Source organism: Cynocephalus volans, chromosome 7 (genome assembly GCF_027409185.1).
Source record: "Cynocephalus volans isolate mCynVol1 chromosome 7, mCynVol1.pri, whole genome shotgun sequence".
Taxonomy (NCBI): domain Eukaryota; kingdom Metazoa; phylum Chordata; class Mammalia; order Dermoptera; family Cynocephalidae; genus Cynocephalus; species Cynocephalus volans.
In genome coordinates this window covers 99580394-99605060 of record NC_084466.1, presented here as the reverse complement: position 1 = coordinate 99605060, position 24667 = coordinate 99580394, and the positions used below count along the sequence as shown (strand labels likewise).

The window sequence follows — 24667 nt, the reverse complement described above, 5'->3', positions numbered from 1 at the left end:
GCCCTGAGCTCTTCTGCTGCAGAGATTGGGGGAGGGGTAATGTATGGCTGCAGAAATTTGTAGGCTTACGTCTATTTAGCCTAGTGATGCCCCAGGAAAAAGCTTTTCTCTGCTAGCATCCATATAAAAAATCATAAGGAAGGGTTGTGATTGGGTGACGTACTCATCCCTGAACCAATAACTGAAGCAGAGGAATGAAGAGCTCTGATTGGCTAGACTTGGATCTCATACCCACCTCTGTCCTGGAAGGCAGGGCACTGTGATTGGCAGCCCAAGAAGAACCATATGGAATTGGGGAGGAGCAGTTCTCCAAAGGAAGATGGGTGCTGTAATTAGTAGAAGTGGGAAAATGACGTGGGGAAGACAAAAACAAAAAACGCCACTACAGACAGGGGGCAGAAGTAGATCCTTGATCTCTGATCTCTGATTCTTTCCATTGCACCACACAGCCTTATAGCTAGATGATCAAATAGAACATTCCTCAGAGCACATTCCTAAAATGGCCCAGGTCCTCACCGTTGCACAGAAACTGTTCATGGTAGAACATTTCCTCACTCCTGATGTTTCCATCTAGATTTCTGCTTCAAGTTGTAAGGGAAACCCTATAACGGGCAGATTTACCATCCTGCCATAAACAGCTGGAAAACTGGGCAAAATATAGGAAACAACGGTTTTCAAACAGTGGCACCAGGCAGCACAGGACTGTGATCCTTGAGAAAATGGAAGCAAATGAGATGAGCTCTATGAGCAGCTGGCTTTCTGCCTGGAGGTGAGTTCTGGTCTGTGGTGCAGTGATGGGGAACCCAAACAGAGCCTGGTGGTCTTGCTGAGTTGAGGAGACATAGAACAGAGTTCAGGAGATTGAGGTGGCTAGGAATTGCTGGGCAGAGTAATAGAGAGGAGAGGATATTGCAGAGAAAGTTCTAGAATTATGCATGGGGCTCTCTTGAGTCTTTGAATACTAATCTGCGCATGTGGCAGGTAAAACTCCATGGAGCCAGTTAAAAAAAAAAAAAAAAGCAACAGAAGAAAACAAACAAACAAAAAGCAAAACAAACTTCGAGGGAAAGGACAATTACTGGGGACCTGTAAGACAATAAATTCTCAGAGCTCACACAGGTTGGGGAATCATTTGAGATCAAGTTGGTGGGACACTGTTGAATATATGAGGCATTCATGCATTTTATGACATTCTGGAAGGGTCTTATTTCAGTAGTGGGTCTAAACTAGCTCTAGAGTAAGGGTTACTCTAGTCTCATTTTTCAATAGCTTAAAAACAAGCTTCAAAAAGATCATATTTGTCTTTTAATGGCCTGCTAGAATAAAGTGCAACTCTTCTTTAACAGAATACAACGAAGTCTAGCACTCAACAGCATAAATTTACATGCCCAACATCTAATCATGAATGACTAGAAATGCAAAGAAGCAGAAAAATGTTACCCATAACTAGGAAAAAAAATTAATCAATGGAAATATATCTAGAAATAACAGAGAAGATGGAATTAATATTTAATGATATTAAAAGAGTTCTTGCAAATATACTTATGCTCAATGATTTAGAAAAACTCATGAACATAATGAAGAAAGAAATGAAAAATTAAAGGACCCAAAGAAAACTCTTACACGATTAAAAATACAATATTTGGAATAAAAATTTCATCAGATAGCTAATTAGAACAGCTAATTAGACACTGCAGAAGAAAAGATCAGTGAACTTAAAGATACCAACTTAGAAATTACCTAAAATGAAGCATAGGAAAAAAGATTGGGATAAAAATCAACAGTCTTAGTGACCTGTGGGGCAATAACAAGTAGTCTGTCATACATGAAATTAGAATTCCAAAAGGAGAGGGTTGGGACCGAAAAAATATTCAAAGAAATAATGGGTGCACATTTTCCAAATTTGATGACAACTATAAATCCAGATTAAAGAAGCTCAGTAAACCCCAAGCAGAATCAACACAGATAAAATCACACCAGGAATATTACATTCAAATTGCTGAAAGCCAGTGGTAAAGACAAACTCTTGAAAGCAGTTGGTGAGGGAAAAGAGGACATTATGTACCCAGGAACAAAAATAACAGTGACAGCAGACTTCTCATCAAAAACAACAAACAAGCCAAAGACGACGAAACAAGACATTTAAAATACTGAAAGAAAATGAAACCAAAGAGCTGTTCACTGAGAATTCTATTCCCAGTGATAATATCTTGCAAAAACGAAAATGAAATGTTTTAAAAAAATACAAACTAAAGGTAATAGAATTTGTTGCCAGCAAAGTTGCTCTGTAAGAATTGTTATAGGAAATTCTTCAGTAGAAGGCAAGTGATACCAGGTAGGCACTTGGATACACATGAAGGAATGAAGAGAGCAAAAAATAATAAAGATGTGGGTAAGTATAGATATTTTTAAAAGATAGCTGACTTTATAAAACAAAAATAATAATGATATCATTGGAGGTCTGAAATATATGTAGCAAATGTATGATGATAACAGCACAAAGGACGAGAGGAGAGGATGGAAGTATCGTGTCGCAGGGCTGTCACAGCACACGTGTTAGTGGTATGCTGTCATTTGATGGTAGACCGTGGTAAGTTAAGCAAGCATACTGTAAGTCCTAGAGCAACACTAAGAGAATAACAAAGAGGTGTATCTCCTAAGCCAAGAGTACATAGGATGGAATGCGGATGTTTCCTTCTGTGCGTAGAAAGCCCCGTCAGTATAACTCACCGGGCCTCTGCTCTCTCCCTCATTCTGCTCCAGGGAATATTGAATGACTTATCTGATGGATAAGTTTGGCAGGAGCAGTGAGACTTGGGTAGCCCTGCCTCTCTCTCTGGGCACAAGCTGCCTGCAGGGTACCCACATTTTGCTCTGCCCTTGGGTAGGGAGGCTGGTGATGGTGCAGCGTTGCCTGTGAATTGGGGGTGAGTCTGATGAATTCTAGGTTTTCATGTTGGGAAGCACCCTTGCCCACAGCCATCAGCCATGTTCTTCAAAATCAGCTTCAGTGGTAGTGAATGTGATATTTGGTCTCTGTCTGCCTTGCTTCTTGGTCTAATTTCTTAATTGGTTTAGAAATCAGTATTTATGGAGATATTCCCCCACCACACACCACAATGGGTGGCTTGTCCATCACCTCCCAGATAGAAAGAGGATACTAGACCCCTCTCCCACCTGCCTTGTGTGGCTGACCATGGGGGCTTGAGCCTGGGGTCCTAGCGTGGGGAGGCAGCAGTAGTGGGAAAGGTGAGGAGGAATGCATGGGGACTCTGGAGAAGTGTGCTGGGCCTCTGGGCTCACAGAGGACTGAGGGTGCCCAGGAGAGCCTGGTGGGGGGAGGTCCTCTGCTGTCCTCCCTTGCTCCCCTGCTCAGAATCTTCAGTGTCTCTTCAGAGGTCCCCTCAGCCGGCAAGTTCTGGTAAAGACACAGGCTGGGGGCAGGAGACCTGGATTCCTTGCCCAGCTAGGCTACTAGCTCACTATGTGACCGTAACCTCCTCCTCTCACCCCAATCTGGCCTCAGTTTCCCCACCTAAAACAAAGGGATTATGCTAGATAATATCTAGTAGCTGTTCCTTCTGGCCTTTATGGTTTCTGTATCTAGACCAAGGACTCCAGGCTAGGGCTACATTTACACTTATTTTGTTTGCCTCAAACTGTGTTTAAATTTTTTCCCCGATTGGCTGCTAACGTTGGGAAGATTTCACACACAAATATGTATTTCCAGCCTCTCTTGAAAAATTCTAAGTCCTTATTGCTGCATAGAAATAATAAGCTGGACTTAAGTGGCAGCCGGGCCCTTTAGTGGTTTGTGACCTCTCCCGGTGACCACCGTTCCCACTTGGCCACTACAGTTCACACGTGTTGCCTGCTTGTCCTGCAGCACTTGTACTGGGGCCTCTGCACAGACAGTAGGGCAGCTGTAACATGAACCCAGGTCTCCGGATTCCCAGACCAGTGTGATTTCTGCTGTATTCTGTGGCCAGTCGTGCACTCCCCAGATGGGACAGGGGAGAGGAGTGACAATATTTCAGAGCTGCCTGAGTTTATACTAAGGGAAGCTAGACTTAGGGTGGGGGAAGAGACACAGAACTGCACAGACTCAGCGGGTCCCTGATGTTGAATGGGAAATGTCCCTGGCCTCTCCCTGCGTCCTCTTCCTCCCACACCTAGCTGGTCACCAAGAGGCTGCAGCTAAATCCCCTCCCCCTTTGGCAGCTTTATGGATCCCCCACCCCACCACCCCAGTGGTTAAATCATTGCCAGGGACACAAGGTCGGGTCACCAGCTGGCTGCCCCATGCAGAGGAGGCCAGTGGAGGTGTTCGGGGGTGGGAGAGCCTGCGGGAATCTCCGCCTTTCGTCTCTACAGCCTCAGATTTCACATTCCATGGCCCTGGGGACCCCAGTTGTACTCCACAGGGCTTCTAGCCCACGATGCTGAGAAGTAATCTCAGCTCTGGGGATAGACTGGCCCAGGGAAGGCTCACGGCTTGTAGAGTCAGATAGATCTGAAGTTGAGTCCTGGCTGCCCACCGCAGTGTCAACCAAGGAAAATCATCAAATACTCAGAGCCTCAGTTTCTGCACCTGCCAAATGCAGCAAAGAATAACGCCTACCTCACAGAGAAGTTGTAAGGGTGCAATGACAAGGAGTGTGGAGTGACGGCACTTGGCAGTGACTGTCCATTTTCTCTCCCTCCCTCTGGGCCCCAGGATCTGGTCCTGGGAGTTCTCCACTAAGCTGCTGGGTCTCAGCTGCAACATAGTCTAGAAACGAGAACATGGAGATATGATATACTTAAGCTTTTAGGATAGTAATTAGAAAGTCGCTTCTACTTTTTAATGATTAAACTAATCACAATTTACAAAGGCCTATGCCGTGCAGCTCCCTCAATCCCCGCAGCCATTGGGTGAGAATGATACAACTATTGTCCCCATTTGCAGATGGGAAAACTGAGGGCAGAGTGGGTCAGTTAGTTGCTCAGGGTCACAAAGCTAATAAGTATGGGAGGCTGCCTCTGTAGTCAGCTTCTTTCTTTCTCTCTCTCTCTCTCTCTCTCTTTCTCTCTTTCTTTTCTTTCTTTCTTATTAATTCATTTATGGTGGCTGGCCAGTTCAGGGGTCCAAACCCTTGATCTTGGTGTTATAACAGCACCCTCTAACCGAGTGTATTGTCCGTTTAGGTTTGGCCATGGGGCCTCCTGAAGACTTAGCTAACATGGTGGGGGAGAGTTGCCACGGCTAAGGGCAGGCTCTGGCTGCCTGCATCTTCTCCTTCCCCCCAAATGTGGAGCACTTCTTCCCAGCCCTTTGCCCTACCTGGAATACTCTTGGTGAATAGTCACATCCTTCTCCCCATTTGAGGCTAGGAGAAGTGTCACCACCTCTGGGTAGCCTTCTCTGGCTTCATCTCCCCTGGGGATTTTTCCCTTCCCCACCCTGACTTCTCTGCTGCTCTCAGAGTACTCACCTCCGAAGCCCTCGGTGTTCCTTACCTGCCTGTTCAGCAACTTCTCTCCCTGGGTAGAAGGCTGGGAGGACAAACCGCTGGAAAGTGAGATCCATGCTAGATTGGCCTCAATTCCAACAGCCAGCCACAGGCTGCTCGTCTCCTACCACATCCTCCTTACCCCAATCCAGGATGGACAACTTCCGACCCCAATAAACACAGGTACAATCCCTTAGCAATATGTATCGAACACCTGAATAGCCCATACCCTCTGACCTAGCAGTTCTACCTCGAGGACATTTTCTTAAAAAGATAATAAAAAGATATATGTATAAAAATGTTCATCTCAGTGTTATTTATAAACAGCAAAAAATGGACACAATCTAAATATCCAACAGAAGATTTTTGGTTAAATACATTATGATACTGTATTTCAGTACACAAATATATGTAGCAATTAAAATGATGAAGTAGATCTATATTTCATTAGCACCAAAAGAGGTTTATGATATATTCAGTGTAAAAAGATTATAAGACAAAAAGTATAGTTACATCTCTCCCTTTCTCTCTTCATGTATGTATATATGTGTGTGTGTAGATAAATACGTAGAGATATAATATCTGCCAAATAGCAACAGCGATTATCATTGGGTGTAAGGATTAACAGGTGATTTAAAATATTTTGCTAATCTATACTTTTCGTGCAGTAAGTTACGTAAAGAACCAAAAAAACTCATTATTTTAAAGCCTCAAGTTGGGCTCCAGGTGATACTCTTTAGGTCTCACTGTGAGAGACCAAATGAGGCCCGGTGAGGCCAGGTGGGGCCAGGTGAGGCCAGGTGAGGCCAGGCAAGGGGTGGGCAACAGAGGCAGCGTAGCTGGCTCCAGCCCACCTCTAGCCAAATCTGAGCCCAGGCTGAATGACACCAGGCTTGGTTCTTGGCCTGGGTCGGCCACTCAATCTCCATGAGGGACCTTGTCGGGCCAGGTGATTGTCCCACCCCAGCCCACACCTGCTTCATTAATCTTCCCCGTCCCAAGCAGGCTGACAGAGCCCACTTTGTCTGTTGACCTAAGAGGAGGGTGCGAGGGCCCAGGGAGGGGCTCCTGCTCTGTACCTGCCGTTGCTCGGCAGCTGGGGCTGGAGCCCTTGCGGGGGGTCTGGTTTGTCAGCACTGATGGATGAGGTGCCACAGGAAGGCTGCTCTCTCCTGCCACCATCTCCCCACTCCCTGGCCCAGGCTGTTTCTTGTGGCATTAGTCCCTTAGACAGGCTGGCTAACAAAAGCAGCCAGGTCCTTTCTGCAAATGTCCATGAACCACACACAGATCCCTCCCCCAGCATGCATTTGTGATACCACAAGCGTTCTCAATTTAACTCACCCTTAGCCCAAGAGCATGGGTAAACCAGATACTAACTTTTTATAGATGAGAAAATGAAAGCAATTAATAGCAATTAAAATGACAAATAAGATTTATATTTTATTGAGATTGAAAGATGTTCATAATATATTAAGTGAAATAAGCATAGTATGACAAAAGTATAGTTTGATTTTTTCCCCCATGTCTGGAAGGATTATCCATCAAATGCTAACAGTGACTGAGCTGGGATTTGACCAGATACGAATCCCATGCTCATTTGACTGTCATAGTCTCTTTATCCTGAAGTTACTCCCTCCAAAGCTCCATCTCCTCCAGGTGGCCTCCTGGGACACCTCCCCCTGATCTGCCTTGGGCCACCTTTGTCATTCTAGAAACCCTGTCCTCTCACAAGGACTGAGGCTGGGTGCCGTGCCCGATATCTGTACTTCTGAGAATCCCCTGGCAGATACCTTGGGGACCCTGGTCCTACCCCACTGGATGAGGGCTCTCTCCTTCCCATCCTCTGGCATCATCCTGATGGCACAGAGTCCAAAATCTGAAGCACATTTGGGTCATTCACAGGGAAGGCCCACGGGTGCTCATGTAGGTTCTGTTTATTCTTCTTTTGCACACAACCCCGCTGAGCCTGGGTCACTAGCTCCCCAGGCCATGGGCGATCAGGGGCAGCAAACTAGAAAGTGGTGTCAGTTGCCAGAGTCAGCAGTTGAGAGTAGTCAAGGGCCAGAACAGCAGAGAGAAGTGTCAGTCCCCACAGCAGTCTATGGCGTGTGACAGAGGGACGAGCATATCTTGGGAGGTCCAGGAGTGCATGGGATGGGGCCATAACTGACATCTGTGGTGGCTCCCTGATCATCAAGACAGGTGGGCCTCGGGAGCTAACATTTGCTGAGCACACCTGATGTATGGCTCTGTTTAAGGTGGCACAGAACAATACAATACTTTCAGGAGAGTGTATTAGTTTCCAGGGGCTGCCATAACAAATTACTGCAAAGTGGGTGGCTTAAAATATCAGAAAGTCATCCTCTCACAGTTCTGGAGCCAGAGTTCTGAAATCAAATTGTTGGTAGGGCAGTTCTCCCTCCCAAAGCTCTAGGAGAGCTTCTGGTGGCTCCTGGCATTTCTTGGCTTGTGGCTACATAATTCCAGTCTCTGCCTCTGTCTTCACAGGGCTTTCTTCTCTGTGTCTCAGTGTCTGTTTCTTCTTCTCTTCTCCTACATGGACTTGTTTTTGGATTTAGAGCCTGCCCTAATGCAGGATGATCTCATCTTGAGATTTTTAACTTAATTACATCTGCAAAGACCCCTTTTCCAAACAAGGCCGCATTTACAGGTCCTAGTGGACATATTTTGGGGGACGGGGCACTATTCAACCACTACAGAAAGATTCTTATCTAAAATGGTTACCAGGTCTGGCTGGTTAGCTCAGTTGGTTAGAGTGTGGTGCTGGTAATACCATGGTCCAGGGTTTGATCTCTGTACTGGCCAGCTGCAAAATATATATATATATATATATATATAAATTAATTTTTAAAAAAATGCTTATGAATTTTTAAAAAGTACCATCTTAATGTTGAACAAATTAAGCTTCAGTTTCTGGGAAATGTTTTTATATAGAAGAACTCATATCCTGAGTAGGCCAGGTGCTTGAGGCCTGGATCTACCTTGAATTCCCAGAATCTCCACTACAGTTCAGGGCACATAGGAGGAACTCAGCAAATTCCAGTGTGATCAACTGGTTTCATTTTCTTTACATCCCTTTCTCGATCTCTGCATGGTACAGTGGGAAACTGGAGCGGGAAGAGGAGAGATCATTAACCTTTGAGTTGGGAGGTAGGAGTTCAGACCCTTCCTGCACCTCGCTCACTGACAGCTTAGCCTCTGAGCACCTCTACCAAGTCCTCTACCTCATCCCTGTCTCCCTCGCCCAGCTTTCAGCCAGCTCAAACGTTCCATTCCTGCCATCCCATCAAAAGCGTTCCTGAAAATTGAAGAACCACTGTACTCATTAATTAAACCTTTTAAATGATAACATATCCCTCTAGTTTGAAAATAATACAAGCTCAGTGCAAAAAAACTAACAAAATTTAGAAATGAAAGAAAATCCTGCAATTGTGTTGTTTAATGTTTTTCAAGATTTTTTCTTAAGCATAAACATGCATATATCATTTCTACAAATAGTTTCATACTCTGCCTCTAGAAGAATGTTAGCCATTTTTTATCCAGAATTTCTAGATGTTTTGCAATGGGGTGGTTTGCAAGTTGCCTTGCCTGCCATCTTGCTTAAAATCTAGTTCCAGGTAGCAACATGTTGTGAACATTTTCCCATCTCAATAAACATTATTTTTATAACACAATTTTTGATAGGGCATAGTAGTCTATTGTGTGAATACATACAATAATTTAATCTGTCCTCCATGGTTCAGCATTTTCTTTGTATCTAATTTTTTACCATTATAGAAATAATGGTATGAATACCTTTGTTGACATATTTTTATGCAATTTCTGATTATTTCCTTAGGAGAAATTTCTGGGCCAACAAATTTGGCTATCTTAAGACATTTGATAATCTACAGACAAGAACGACTGAGTCAATTTTTTAAATAATCAAAGTAATATATAGACTTGATAAAAATTTTAAGGACAGTGATCAGAACAGCAACATTTACTGATGGTCTCACGCAGTCTCCTCTGTATATTATTATATTTTATATAGTATATACTTATTGTATATTGTATTATATTGTAGATTCTATATTTAACCTTAATAACTATCCTGTGAGAGAAGTACTTTAATTTTCCCTATTTCACAAATGACATTGGGGCTCAAAGAGGTTGCCCAACGTCACCAGGCTGGTAGGTAGCAGATCTGTCATCTGAACCCAGGGAGTCTGGCTCTAAAGCTGGTGTTCTTGAGAACTACAATCTCCTAAAAGAAAAAGTGGCTCTCACGCCTCTTTTGGAAAGCTCTGTGCAGAAGAGAGACATGTGCTGCAGCGGGAAAATTAGGCTAAGGCTGTGGGCTGCCCTGGAGGGAGAGACGACAAGGAGGCTCCAGAGAAGGGCCTTTGCATGGCTGGGGCGACAGTGCACTCAAGATCCATGGAGAGAGTGGGAGGGAGAGGCGAAGGTGGGATCCACAGGCCTTGCAAAGGCGGAGTCCACAGTGCGAGGTGAAGACAGTGCCAGGTGTCTAGCATGGGCGGGTGGGTAGCTAGTGGTGTCATTCACACGGATCGATGAGGAGAGGCCATGCACGCTGGGGATGTGCTTTTGAATCTGACCTGTGCCTCCTTCTCAGGCCGGTGTGGCTCCAGGCCCAGCAGGCAGGTAGGAGGTGCTCACCAGGGACTGTTGGAACCAGATCCTCTTGGACACCCTCCCGTTTCATGTTGCGCAGATGAGATGCCCATTGCCACCCCTGCCCCTGCCATGAGAGGCCTGATTCCTAATCGATTTGCCCTGCCCCTGGAGAAGGGGTGGGGGGACAACTCTCTCCTTCCCGCAGTGTTGATTGTTCTCAGAAGGGGAAGTGACTGGAAAGCAGTCTGGCTGCTAAGCACACACCCCTCTCTCCCCTCCCCTCCCCTCCCTTCCTTTGGGCCCAGTGTCTGAGCCTGGCAGCAAAGCCACAGCCCAAAAGGTGGCTCATAAGAGACCCCAAGAGCAGGGGCAGCCTGGCCCCCATGTTCTTCAGTTCAGTTTTATTAAAAACACCACCGCCATCATTGAACACCTCCTATGTGCTAAGCATTCGAGAGACACAGCAATAAACCGGACATGACACCTGCCTTCAAGCTGTGACCCTAGGCACAGACAACTAAGAGTCACAACAGGGGAATAGAGTCTGTGCCATGTGGGTGGAGGACTGGCCATTAGTTCTGAGTGGGGGAGTTTAGGCTGAGAGGTGGGCACATGTGGCACTGGACCCTGCTCTGCCACTAGCTCTGGTGTGACCTTGGGCCAGTCTCTTCCCCTCTCTGGCCTTCAGTGTCCACAGCTGTGAAGCCAAAGGATGGAGCTCAGTGGTCTCTGAGGCCATTTCCAGCCAGGGTATAAGGCAGTTTTGTTCCTGGACCCTGGGTCCTTTCTGCTGCTGCTGGCTTTTTGCTGCCACTTTGTGAAAGCAGCCAATGAGAAGGGGCTGGGTGGGGTGGGCAGCACGGGGACTGTAAAGAAATTCCCAGACTGGTCTGTTGCTTTTTTTGTGTGGACCGAGGGACTGGGAGGTGCTGGGGGAGGGCAGGGGAGAAGGGTAGGGATGAAGTGAGGAGGGGGAGGAGGGCGTGTGGAGGAGACAGAAGAATGAAATAAAGGCAAATCCAACAAAAGCGAGGGGACAGTGAGTGACAAGTTTGAGGCTGCAGGCCCTGGGCCGGCCAGGCCTTTAGGGCGAAGAATGGAGAGCAACGAGCTGGATTTTCATGCTTGGTGGACGGTGAATGAAAGAGTATCTTTTAAAACCCTATCAGGAACTCTTTGGATTGTCATTAGATCTGGAGAGGGGAAAAAGGCGGAGGGAGGGGACTGCTGAATTTGGGTGTGAAAAGATTCTAATTCTCCTCTGGCGGCTGGGGAATGGGGGTCTTCAAGCTCTCTCCTTGCCAGAGCTGGATGTGCCTGGGCCCCTCCAAGCTTTCAGTAAATTATTTGTCATTTCAAGGGCCCTTGACATTCAGTGGTGGGCTCCCCCTGCACTTGGTGGGTGACCCCACACTGGAGCTTGGAGAAGGGAGGGCTGAGGTGGGACCCAGGCATCTGGTTCCTTGCAGGGTAACCAACCGCTCTAGTTTGTCCACGACAGGGGACTTGCAGTGCTAACACTGGGAAAGTCCCAGACAAACCAGGATGGTCGGTCACCATACTTTAGGATGGGGGCTGTTGGGGACAAGAAGGGAGAGGAATGAATGGCTCAAGGCAGGTCCCACCAAGCCCTGGAGTCAGGGCCTGTGTTAGAGCTCTGGTCCTAGCGTCAGCAGGCAGCTGGAGGCCAGGGTGAGAGGTTGTTTGTTTGTTTGCTTGTATGAGGGCACTTCAAAAAGTTCATGGAAAAATAGAATTAAAAGATAATACAAATCATTTAACGAACTTTTGAAGTGCCCTAGAACATTAAAAAAAAGACAACTGGAGAATTTTGCATATGACTGGATATTAGATCATATAACAGAATTGCTCATTTCATTATGTGTAAAAATGGCTTGGTGGTTGTGTTTTTTAAAATGCCCTTATTGTTTAGAAATGGACACTGAAGTATTTACCAGTGGGATAATAGAGATCTGTGATGTGCTTTAAAATATTCCACCAAAAAAAAAAAGTCTTTGCAGGTTTGGGGGTCTGGGGTGGTGGTGGGGCCAGCAAGGTTGGCCATGAATTGATGATTGTGGAAGCTGAGCGATGGTGCATAAAGACACATTATTCTATTCTCTCTGCTTTTATGTGTGTTTGAAAATGTCCAAAATCAAAGCTTAAAAAAAAAAAAAAGGTAAAGGAGAGCATGTTAATGGTGCAAAGTAGCAGTGGTTAAGAGCACCAGCTCTGGGTCGAGAGAGCCAGGGTTCAAGTCCAAGTCCATGGCTCACTGGGTAACTGGTTACGTACCTGCTCTCAGCCTTGGTTTCAACATTTGTAAAATGGGAATAATAATTTTGATCTCACAGACTTATAAATGGAAAGCACTAGGACTGTGTTTAGATATAGTAAATACTCAATAAAAAATAGTTGCCACTAAAAAAATAAAAGGTGGTGATTTGAGCTAAGAAATGCCCTTTCAGCGAGAACCCTTCAGAGCTTTGATGCTGGGGGTGTGGGTTATTTTCTGGAAGAAATGTTTCCTGGAGAGGTCAGCTATTGGAACTCAGGCCTCACCTATACAAGGAACCCAGACAGGCTGGTTCCCTTCCCATGCCCACAGCCCCCTGCCCACCCCTCTTTTCTGTTCTCAGTCTTGTGTGTTGGCAGAGATATCTCCCCATCTCCTCCAGGAAGTCTCAGTACTAGGCTTATGCCTTCATGTCTTAGTTTGACAGTTTTCCTTGAGTCTCTGTCAGCCAACCAGGAATTACAAGTGGGCAGGTCTTAGTCTCCTTCTGGAGTCTTCCTTGCAGGCTCAGGACACAGAAGCTCAAGAATGTGCTGCTTCACATATGGGGACAGCACACACACACACACACACACAGAAGCAAGTGCACATGCATGTGCACATGCATGCACAACCTTCAGGCGGCTGTATCAGTACCTGCTCACAAATGGCATCAGTAGCAAAGAGGCTAGAAAATCTAAGATGCAAGAAGAGGAGACCTGGGCAGCAAGGCTGGAGGTGGTCAGCAATTGGAGCCAGGCTCACTTCTGAGTTCTGTGTTCTCAGAATCCAGTGCCACATAGAGAGGCATGAGTAGGCACTTGTCTCTATTCCAGGGGGCTGCACCAAGAGACCTGGATACTGGAGTCCAAGAGTTGACCCCCTGCCAGGATTGCAGCCATTGCTGGTGGGGCAGTGGTCACAGGAATGGAAATCTTAAAAGCTACCATTTATTTTACACAGGTCCTGGCACTTGCCTTGTGTTATTTCATTTAATCCTGACAATTACCCTCTGTGAGAGATAACATCATATCCTTTTATAGTAGAGGAAATGGAAGCTCAGAGACATTAGGTCACCTGGCTGAATGTCACACAACTGGGAAGGGGCAGAGCTTAGATTTGAATCTCAGGCTGTCTGTCTTCAGAGCCAATATTCTCAGCTGCTACACTCTATTATGCAGTTTATGCTGAGCAAGAAAAGACACTGGGGGATGATTTGCTGTTGAAATTGTAGGATGTCCAGGATTTGCTTCAAAATAACCCATGGAGGAAGTGGATAGGGAAGTGAATGAGATGTAGTCAGCTCTGGGATGATAATTCTTGAATCTGGGGGATGGCTACATGAGAATTCATTGTGCTTTTTGCTTTAGTTTCGAAATTTTCAACAATACGTTTGACGAGCTCTGGGTTCTACCCTGGCTGTGCCATCACTGGGTGACCTCGAACATGTTGCTGACCCTCTATACGCATCAGTTTCCCCACTGAACCTCGCCCATCTGTCCTCAATTCATTACAGGATTGCAATGCTGTTCAATCTATGCCTGGGGAGTAAAAGGTGTAACAACACCTGAATCTGTCGAGACATAGGTCCCTCTATTTCTAAGGGCAGCCACAGACTCTTTCTAACTGAAGATCATTCTTTCACCTTCCACACTTGAGAAAATAAAATTCTGGCAGAGGTACCTGTGTGTTGGATTCTGGGAGTAGAAAACATGAGAGAGAGAGAGAGAGAGAGAGAGAGAGAGAGAGAGAGAGAGAGAGAAGGGAATGTGCAGTGTCCTGCTCACTCCACCTGTGTGGGTCTCCTCTTCTCCTCTTCCAAGTCACCACCTGTTCATTCCTCGTTCAGAAGGGGCTTGCGGCCCCAGGCAGAAGGGTGGTGCCTGGATCCTGAGGGAGGCAAATGAGGCTCTGGGCCTCCCAAACACTGGGAATGATAAATGGGGTCCGAGTCTTTCAGGCTTCATTATAGAGTCGCCATGGGTTTTCCCAAACCATGGCAACCAATTCAAGCAATGATTAACCTAATAAAGCAGAGGCAAAGGGAGGAAAGATATGCATTCAAGACCCCAAGTCAGGCCCTGGTTTTCTAGAGGCGGTAAATTCCCCTTCAGTGGGTGTGGTGTCCAGGGCCCAGACGTTCTAAATCTCTGCTTCTGGGAGCGGGGGCGGGGAGGCCTGTGAAAGCAGTAAATGCATGTCAGAGATCAGCTGGGGTGGCTCAAATGCACACTTAGCAGTCCCCTCCTGGGCCCTTCTTGGAAGCCAAACCAGGACTGGGGACATAGAGACATCTGTTTTAGCCCAGGGAGTCAAATTACCTGGGCTTTCTTTTTTTGAAGCCTGTTATATTTGGCCCTGAGGAGGTAGGGTGTGTGTGTGTGCACGTGTGTGTGTGTGTGTGTGTGTGTGTGTGTGTGTGCATGCACATGTCTCTATCTGTCTGCCTGTCTCTGGGTGTGGAAAGAAGGTAGAAAAGATTTCTGTTACTGGCGATGTAATAGACAGCCTGTAAGATGGCCCCCAAAGATCTCTGCTTCCTGGTGTTCATGCCCTTGTATAATCCCCTCCCCTTGGATGTGGGATAGATTTAATGATTCCTTTCTAGTGAATAGAATGTGGAAGGAAGGATGGGAAGTCACTTTTGAGATTAGATTAGAAAAAGACTGCAGCTTCTGTCTTGGGTGTCCCCCCACCTCTTGCTTGCTTGTAATTGAGGAAAGTCAGTTGCTATGTTGTGAGCTCCCCTATGGAGAGGCCCAAATGGAAGTGCCAGAGTGTTAACATGCACAGGATATTATGGGGACAGCGAGCAAGGAAGGAGAAATAGTACAGAGAAAGCTTCTGGAAGGAGGCGATGTTCATGTTGAAGGTTTAGGAGGGGAAAAAGAAGAGAGGTTTGGATACACAAGACAGTATGGAATATGCAGGGGGTGGGGAGCATAGAAGGGGCACCTGACTGTGTGTATGGGGAATACTTCAAGCAGGCCAATATTTCTGGAGGGCAAACAAGGCCTTGTGAAAAAGAGGCTGGTGCAGCAGGACTCTGATCATAAGCATACATGATTTATGATGTTAAATAAATGATAATAGCATGTGTAATCCAATTTAATCCTGACCACAATCCTGTAGTGAAGACAGCTCATTACCTACAATCCATTCTTCACTTCTTCCTAGGCACATAGTCCCTCTTCCAGTTAGGTGAGGCCATGGGATCACATCCTCCCTGTAGGGAGGAGAAGTAATGTGTGCTACTTCTGAGCCTAAGCTTCAAGACTATGGGTAAGCCCCCACTATGCTTTATTTTCTCTTCCCACTGCCTGGGACCCATGGCAATGCAGCCTGAACTATATGGTTGGCAAGGATGTAGGAGCTGGTGGAGGAAGATGATGGAAGAAACCCAGGTCTCTGAATAATGTCATGGGGTAAAGCTACCCACCTACCTGGAGTGCTCACCTCAGATTGAGTTATTGGTGAGTCTCTGCTACAGCAACCTAGCTTTACCCTAACCTGAGCCCTAAAAGGTAACATTGTTATCACTCTGTGCAGATGAAGAAACTGAAAGAAAGGTTTAGGACATTGTTTATGGTCATACTGATGGTTAGTGAACAAGCTGGGGATTGAACCAAAATTCAGTGTAGCTTACACTACATCATACTTCCCTTTTGGAACATGGAAAATTGGAAACCACCTGAAGATTTTAAATGGGATAGTGACAGTGTTCTAATTGTTTATTATGTGGGAACTCTGGCTGCTGCATGGGGGGTACAATGAAAAGTGTTAAGATTAGGAGTAGGGAGAGCTGTTAGGTGGTCTCTCCATGTGAGAAATAAGAGCTGGAACTAGGGCAGTGGTCATATGGAAGTAAAGGAGGGGCAACATTCAAGAAAAGGTGAGAAAGGCAAAATCAGCAGGACTTGAGGGTTAATTGGATATGGGCAGTGAGAGAGAAGGGTAAAAATGAGACCCAGATTTCTAGTGTGATGCTACTTAGTGAGATCAGGAACAAGAGGCAGCATATTAGTTTGGTAGGAGAGGAGAGGAATTCCATTTTGGACATCTCCTTTTGGGTGCCCAAAAGACATACAATGCTGGACTTCAGTAAGGGGAGATCTCAGCTGGGGAGGGTTACCAGGAAGGGGTAGGGGGCCCTTGGCCTTTGTGCCAGTTTCCTATACATGGGGGTGCAGAGGAAATTCAAATTCAGACTGAATTCCTCCCTTCCTTCCACCCCCCAAACAGGGAAGAAAGAGACGTTTTTGAGACAAATGAAGATGCTAATAATAATAAGTACCATTTGTGGAAGCTTAGAAGGCTAAGCAAAAATATTTAATCAGTATGACAGCCCAATTAAGTGGCTACTATTTATTGTCTTAACTTCATGAATGAGGAAAATTGGCATTAGAGACAAAGGGGGTTAATTGAAAACCACTAGTTAGTGGCAGCAGGAGGATTTGAACCCATACCTGTGTGATTCTAATGTACCTGCTCTTAACTGCTCTGCTATGCTGTCTATGCATTCGGAGGGCTTCCTTTTGCCTTTGTAGTTGGAATAACTAAAACTTCATTTTAAGCCAAAGAATGAGACCCCTGTTTAGAGCAAACTTTCAAACCAGTTCCGCAGCTTAAACATCCAATGTTGTTCTGCCTCAGGCCTCTCAGATACTGTCAGGAATTCTTAAGCTGGCCTCTCAATTCTAGGTCCATCATTTATAATACAGGGTTCTAAGGCATAGAAAGAGAGAAGGACCTTGCTAGGGTCACCCAGGCAGTTAGTAGCTACTGAGCCTGTGCTTTCCTCAGAACATTAGGAAAACCTGACAGTCCTCTGGGTCTGCATGTCCACAGGGGCCTCCTAGGACTCTGGCCTGGAATCATGGGCAAAGGTTGTTGACAGGTCTTTCCATGTAGAGAACGCCTCCTTCTCAGGTGCTGGATTAACACGGTCGTTTCAGCACCATGGTCAGGGGCGCGCCGCCGCCTTTCAGGACCTCAGAGGAATTGCCAGACCGTTATCAGGCAGGCGCCTGCTTCGTGGCCCACGGATCCCAGAAGCAGAAACAGCAGACAGGAGCCTGGAGCTTTGCTAGGCCTCCAGGGTCGGCCAAAGCTCAGGGGACCTCTTGGCCTTACAAGACTCCAGGGACTGTGCTCCAGCCAAAGCACATGCTACTACAGACTGAGTCGCTGCCCACCAAGACTCCTATCTATGGGCACAGAGAGAAGAGCTCCAAACTGCCAGCTGAGAGAAAAAAATAGTAACTAGAGAAAATTGCTAGCTTAGAGTCAGGGCCCCAGTCCTCGTTTGCTGCAATAACTCACCGAATGATTGAGGGTCTTAGGCATGCCACTTACTTCCAGGAACTTGGGGTTCTGTTTCCATAGTTGTGACCACCCTGCCTTGTTCATCTCACTGGCTGTAGGACGGAACCTGAGATAAGAAGTGTCTAGCATCAAGTTGCCCACTGTGCACCTGGCCCTCTGAAGCCGGGGCAGGCAGGTAAAGTTAGCCAGTGTGACCCCTCCCCCATTTTCTTGAACGCCGGGATTTTAAAAGGGGGGGAGGGGGTGAAGGGACGCAACAGGGATATTAATTACATGAATGTAAAAATGTAATTGCAATTTACCCAGCGTTTATTCTGAGCTCCATTCTCAGTCGAATCCTTCCAACACCATCCCCACACTGTCCCCAGGGCCTGAAGGGTCTTTTCCACCGCTTCCAGTCATGGGGGTCTGTAATTCCTTTCACCTCAAGCACGGCCTTATCTTAGGCGCCCAGAAATCCAGTGAAAGTGTATTGAGACTCCCTTCAACTTCTCTTGTGAATTAGCTGAACCTCAGGGACTAGTCCAAGGTCACACAGCCCAGCAGCCCAGCCTGTAGGGAGAGGAGGGGCAGGGCTCGCCTTTGGGGTCGCGTGCGCCCCGGGCCCCTCCTGCCTTTGTGCCAGCCTAGAGGCTTTGCTCCCAGATATTAGCATTCCAATGGCCCCGGGACGCTTTGTCCTCTGACCAAGGCCGGCTGGGGGCTGGGGGGTGGGGGTGGGATGGGGGCAGGGCACCATAAATCTACCTGCTTGTGTGTGCAGACGGGGGCAGGGGGTGGTGGCACAAGATTCATGTGCTGTTTTTCTGGAAGCCAGGCTTGGGCTCAGACAAAGGCAGAAAAGGGGAAAGAGTCATTCGACCCGAGTGTTTTTTCTGCCCCAGCTTGGGAACCTATCCGGATTTTAGGGAGCTGGGGCACATTAGGCAACCTCAGACCGCAGGAGGCCCCACAGCCAAAGAAGCGCGGGCAGGCAGAGGGAGCAGGGTCTGGCTCTCAGTCGACCATGAGCAGCCTGACTGGTTTTAAAAGCCAATGAATACAAAATGCCCGCGGGCTGTGGGGGTCGTCGGGGTGACGAGGCTGGACTAGTTGGAAATGCTACTCACAGAAATGTTTCCGAGCCCTTCTTGCTGAGGGGCTCTTTGGAAAGAGGCATGGGCCAGAGTGCCACCTCAGCGCGATACCACGCACATTGATGGAGTTCGTCCAGGGCACCGAGTCCTAAATTTTGCAGTGATTCAACCAAACCCAAACCTTCCTCCGCTTCCTTCTGAGTTGAAGAGTAGGGCTGACAGCTCTGGGGTCAAATCTGCCCCAAGCCTAGGTGGCAGCCTAGCAGCCGAGTTGGTTAAACCATACGTGTGTGTGTGTGTGTCTTAATTTGTGGGGCGGAGGACCAATCTGTGTGTGTTGGGTGACTAATGGCTCCTTAATGAGCGCCATCGAAAGCAGGAGAGGGAGACTAGGCAGAGGGTGCAGCCACAGCTCCCAGGGTTGCCGCAACCGAGAATGCAGCGCTGATAGAGGCTGGTCAAGCTTCAGGGGGTCGTTTGTTTAACAAGGGAGTCTTCTGCCTAGATGAACACTATTTCCCACAGCCTTCCACAGGATCTCCCCGCCTGAGAAACTCCTCTTCAAACCTTGAGTCCTGGCCGAAATGGCATCTCCTCTGACAATCCTCCAGCAGTTCAGCCCCATCAAACAGTAACAGTCAGATTGCTTATACCTTTTCCTAGCTCCAATATTTCTTTGGCCTTGAATGATTTTGTCTATATCCTTGCTACTGTCCCAGCTGGACAGAGACATCCCTGCTTTTTATGTGTCTCCACACACACCCCTCTTCCAGCACCCAGCAAGTAGCAGAGTCTTGCTTGGTCTGTGCAACTCAGAGCTACTGACACCTGCCCCCCGGCTGGTGCCCCAGATGGAAAGTTGGCTGCTGCATAGGTCACCAATAACCCATTAATCTCTTCCTTTCAGATTAAAGCCATGAAATGAAACAACACTCCCCTTCATTCCTTTGTTTGCTGCGTACGCTTTCCCGCCCCCCAAATCCTGCCTGTGATAACTAAGAAATAGGTCCTCTGAGTTACCTTTAGGGAAGTGGGAGTAGAGGAGAGGAAAATGTCAGTCTGAAGTGGGGAGGGTTTAGAAGAGAGAAGCAAGAGGGGTTAACCCCTGAGAAGCCACTATGTTTGCTCTCTAACGTGCTGGAAAGCGACCTACCTACCAGCTCCCAGCCCCTGGCAGTGCTGCGCCCTACCTGGGCCAACCCAAGTAGGCCTCTGAGGTTTAACTAGCAGGTAGGGTGCCCGCCCTTCACCTTCCTGTTCCCAAGAGGCAGGCGGACCCTGTGGATTCCTACAGCTCAGACCAGCTTCCCTGAAGCTGTAGTGGTCCCAGGAGCCACGTAGGGGTGTTCCGCTAGCGCCCCGGGACAGGTTTCAGTGCCTGCTGCGCGCCGGCCCTATTCCACCTTGGGGATAAGAGAGATCGCGTGGCTTGAACAGTTTCTTGGTAAGTTTTCAATCAGGCTGCCAGGTGTGTGTGTGTGTGTGGGGGGGATGCTCTAGAGATTCCAGCTGGACTCTCCACCCTCTCTGCTCCCCACTGCTCCGCTTCGCGAGTCAAGACGCCGCAGTACCAGGGCCCAGTGCGTAAAATGCGCTAGATCTCAGGGATGCGCTAGGTCTCTAAATGCCTTGGAAAAATCCCTGGGATGCCCAGCCTGGCGGTGGTGTTTGCCAGCACTCTGACTCTGTGACCGAGTTATTACTCTCTCGCTTCCCCAAGTTAAACGGTCATTCTAAATCCAGGTTGGTGGCATCCGGGAAAGAGCCCGCAACGCAAGTCAGCCCTTGTTGGAGGCTTGTCTTTCTTGTACACCTCCATTTGAAATAAGGCAGGTCGCTGCCTCATAAAGAAAACAAGGGGGCTGGACCAATGATTTCTTAAGAGACTTGCAGCTCTCAGAATGCGATCTGCCTGGCCTCCACGCAGCCCCCGAGGGCGGGGCCCCAGGCCTCCAGAAAGAGTCTCTTCCCTGGTCTTGAACAGAGGCACCCCTCCTCAGCCGCAGCGGCTGCAGACTTTACCCGCTTTGAAATCCCATCAATAAATACAAATGTGTGAAACAGGGGAGGGGGGCATATAATTTACTGTACCAAAATTCACTTCGAAGGCCGTCATATAATTTACAATGATTTTTTTTTTTTAAACGACGCGCGGCGCTGCAGGCACCTGTAGCGCACGGCTCACGTTCCAGGCTGAGGACACAAGGACGCTGGGGAGAGGCTGCCGGAGCCGGGCTAGCGCCTTCCCAGTTCACAAACTGGTCTTTCACCCCTGGGAGGGCAATGGCTCCTAAAAGTGCACGAGGAGAAGGCAGGAGATGGCGTTCTTGGATTAAGGCAGAGTGGAGCGGCCCCCAAACCCGGACTTGATAGGGAGTAGAGAAGTTCAGCGGCGTCTTTGGAGCAAGGCGAGCGTAGCAAGCGCTGAGAGACCACACTGGATAAAATCACATTAGGGGGAGGGGTGGTAAGAGACAGGCAGGCAGATGGACTTGAGTGAGGACAGGGCGATCGGAGACGGTGGCGTCTCCGGCTGTGTAGTGCTACCGTCCTCATCTTTGAATGAGGTTTTGGGGCGGCCGCAGGCAGGGGGCCTGAATTGCGCGCAGCCTGCAATGCCCTCTTCGCGCCGGCAGCGGCAAGAGTTGCGTGCATCGGCGCGGCACCGAGGGCCTGGGGATTGAACCAAGCCCTCCCTCGCCTGACGGTGAGAGGCTCCCGGGCTGGCTAAGGGTCAGGCGGTGAGAGGCAGGGGAAGCAAGTGCGCTTGGAGACCGCCGCCGCCCACCCCGACGGCTCCGGCTTCCTCCTGGTTGTCCCAGCGGCCGCTTCCCAGCGGACTGGCCCCTTCACAGAAAGTCTGAGAAAGCCAGGGCGCCCGGGCGCAGGCAGGCCGGGGAGGAGGACTCCCGTAGCCCGGGGCGCTCCTCCGGCGAGGTGGCAGGGCTCAGGCTGCCAGCCTGGGAGACCGGGGAGTAGAGGGAGCCCCAGTCCCCGGGGGAACCGCCGTCCGGGCTGCCCAGATCCCCGCAGGGCGGCGCCGGCGGCTCCAGCCCGTAGAAGCTGTGGTCCGCTATGCGCAGCGTCTGAGTCAGCGCCCAGATGTAGTTGTGGGCGAAGCGCAGCGTCTCGATCTTGGTGAGCTTCGCGTCGTCGGGGAAGGTGGGCAGGACGCCGCGCAGCGCGTCCAGAGCCGAGTTGAGGTTGTGCATGCGATTGCGCTCGCGGTCGTTGGCTTTCTTGCGCCGACTCCGTCGCTGCTTGCTCAGGGCCCATTCGCTCTTGGGCCGGCTGCGCCCCCCGCGCCGAGCCCGGAGCTTCCTCGTGGCCCCTCGGCAGCCGTCCCCTTCCGCCTCGGCGCAGTCCGAGGGCTTGCGAGTGGGGCTGGGCGGGGCGGACTCGGTGCAGGTTACTTCGTCCCAGGCTCCAGAGAAGTTTTGCTCCGTCTCAGGGTTCGCTTGGACAGTGGGTACACCCGAGGGATGAGGCGCCATCCTGCGGCAGGTAAGAGGGAAGGGTGAGCGTGGGTCGGTCACCGGGAGCGGTCCCCGATCCCGAGGCCAGGTGGGGAAAAAACCGAGAAAGAGCCACCGCCAGCCGGATCCGAAGACCCCCTTACCCCGCCCGTTTTTCGCAGGCTCCAAGTGTTACCTAATTCTCTTAGGCGCAAAAGGAGCAGAGAGCGGCGAGAGCAGTGGCGAGCTGGGCCGGCCTTCCTGCCGCAAGTTCCGCTGAGCTGCAGGCTCCCCCACCTGGGAGTCGCCCTAGCCCCGGAGGAGAAGAGAGGCGCGAAGCGGGTGACCGGCCTCCGTCACTCTCTCTCGGCGCGGCGGGGAGACCTCGGGGATTTCCTGAGCCGCAGGTCGTGTGCCCCTTGGCACGCTTTATCTGCTCTGCCCGGGCCAGGAGCGTGCCTGCCCGGCTGCTGCCCGCGCCACCAGCCAATCAGCGCTGGGGCCCGGGGGCCGCGCCACGCGAGTCCGCTCCTCCCCCGCGGGGCACAGCTGGATTCCGGACAAAGGGCCGGGGTCGGGGGAGGGGAGCGCCGCTCTGTTTGCTTCCTCCCCGCGGGCTCTGTCCCAGCAACTCTCGGTTCCTCAAAGAGCCTCGCCCAGTGCGAAGAGCTGCGTCTGGCTCGCGTCTGGCTTACTCGAGCCGCTTTGCTCTCGTCCTATCTTTCCTTGGCATTTGCCCAGACCCTCTCTCGGTACCCCGGAGGGGGCCCTGCGTGTTACACAAGGGAAAATTTAGGCTCAGAGAGGTAGGCGGTTTGCCCCAAATTGCAGGGCAAGATAGTGGCAGAGACGAACGCAGAGCCAGGTGTCTTGAGTCGCAGCTTGGAGGAGCATCTACTAATTCTAAATGCCACCCTCCTCTCTGTGCCGTGGGCCAGGCTGGTAAACACATGGGGTCGTGTGTTTCACTGGCCTTCTCCACCCTGGGATGGGGCAGAGACCCTGCCTATGTCCCTTCCACTCAGAGACCTTCGCCTGGGGTGTCGGAACCCCCCTGCCCGCCCTGAGATGCCGCCCTAAGCTCTCCAGACTGAGGTTCCTAGACGCCCACACCACCCTCATCAGTGCCCTAAGACGTTTCCGTCCCACCCCAGAGGTGAGGGTGGTTGTGGCGGACCCCCCGATGGAACATTCCACTTCTGCACTCCTGAACAGTGTCCTAGCATCGGGGCCGGACCTGTGGCAGGGAGAGCTCTGGAAGGTGTGAGATCGAGAGGGGGCCGGGAGTTCCCAGCGAGCCCTTGTGTGTTTTGAAGCCCTGGTGTGCTGTCGCTGCTGGGAGCGGATCACCGCTTTCTCGCCTTTAGTCCCCCTGTCCAATCACAGGCGGGCAGGGGCTGCCAGCGGTCACCTGGTCCAGCCCCCTGCCTCGGCATCAAGCAGGGATTGCGCGGTGAGCACAGGACAGGACTCTCCAAGGCCCTCGGTTTGCCCCTGTTGGTGCTGTCTGGAAATCTTCCCAAAGTGAGTCTGAACACCGGATCCTTCTTTTCCTCCCCTGCCCCTCCCTCTTGTCCCCGCCTCGGACACCCCGTGGTCTTCTGCTTCCGGTCACTCAGAGTGAGGGGTCGCGGCTTCCGCTCCTCTCTCTTGATCGGGAGGTGCGTAGGGGAGGAAGTCGAGGCTGGGGGTTGTCTTCAGGGTTAAGTCTCTGTCGGCGGCAAAGACTTTGCTTTCTATCAGGTCCAAACATCCTGAGCCTCCCGGAAAATGCAGGAAGGGGCAGGACCCGGCTGGGAGACTAAGGGGATGGGATGAGGGGAAGAGGTAGGTCTGCACGTCTACCCTGGTGATGGCCTCTGGCCGCCCAGGATGCTTGGGGGACAAATCCCCTCCAAGGCGGGGGGGGGGCTTTAGAAGGGGGTTGGGGTGGGGGCACTGTCTTATCGCTCGCTACAGAGGCTCCTTCCCTTGCTGCAGGGAAATGAAGCCCGGGGTCAGGGTCAGGACGAACAAAGAAACCACAAGGGACTCTTGGGCTCAGCATTCTGCCTCTGTTCCTCCCTTAGGTCAGGACTTGCTAATTTGTCTTCTGGTCATAAGAACGGGAGTGCAAAGCCCACTTTACAGATGGAAAAGTCAAGGCCCAGAGAGGGGAAGTGACTCGTCCAAGGTCACACAGCAAGTTCTATTAGAACCACACAGAATTCAGATCCTAAGACCCCTAGTCCTAGATTTTCCCTTGCACCAGCTGCCTCTCCTTGATTTGGGGGAAAATATTTTTTTCAAGGCAAAACAAGAGTCTCCAAAATGCAGAAAACAGAGGAAGTTCTGAGTCTGTGAGGTAAAGGAGTAATGGCCCCATCTCCCAGCCAAGGGGAGCCAGCGTTCACTCATGCT

At 49.7% G+C, this 24667-nt stretch overlaps 1 protein-coding gene across 1 annotated transcript; it reads right to left on the bottom strand.

Moving 5' to 3' along the window:
- Positions 1 to 21661: 21661 nt before the first annotated feature.
- Positions 21662 to 22306, bottom strand: NEUROG3 (neurogenin 3). The gene has a single exon (XM_063101485.1). The coding sequence runs from the start codon at positions 22304 to 22306 to the stop codon at positions 21662 to 21664; it is 645 nt and encodes a 214-aa protein (XP_062957555.1).
- Between the last annotated feature and the right edge of the window lie 2361 nt (positions 22307 to 24667).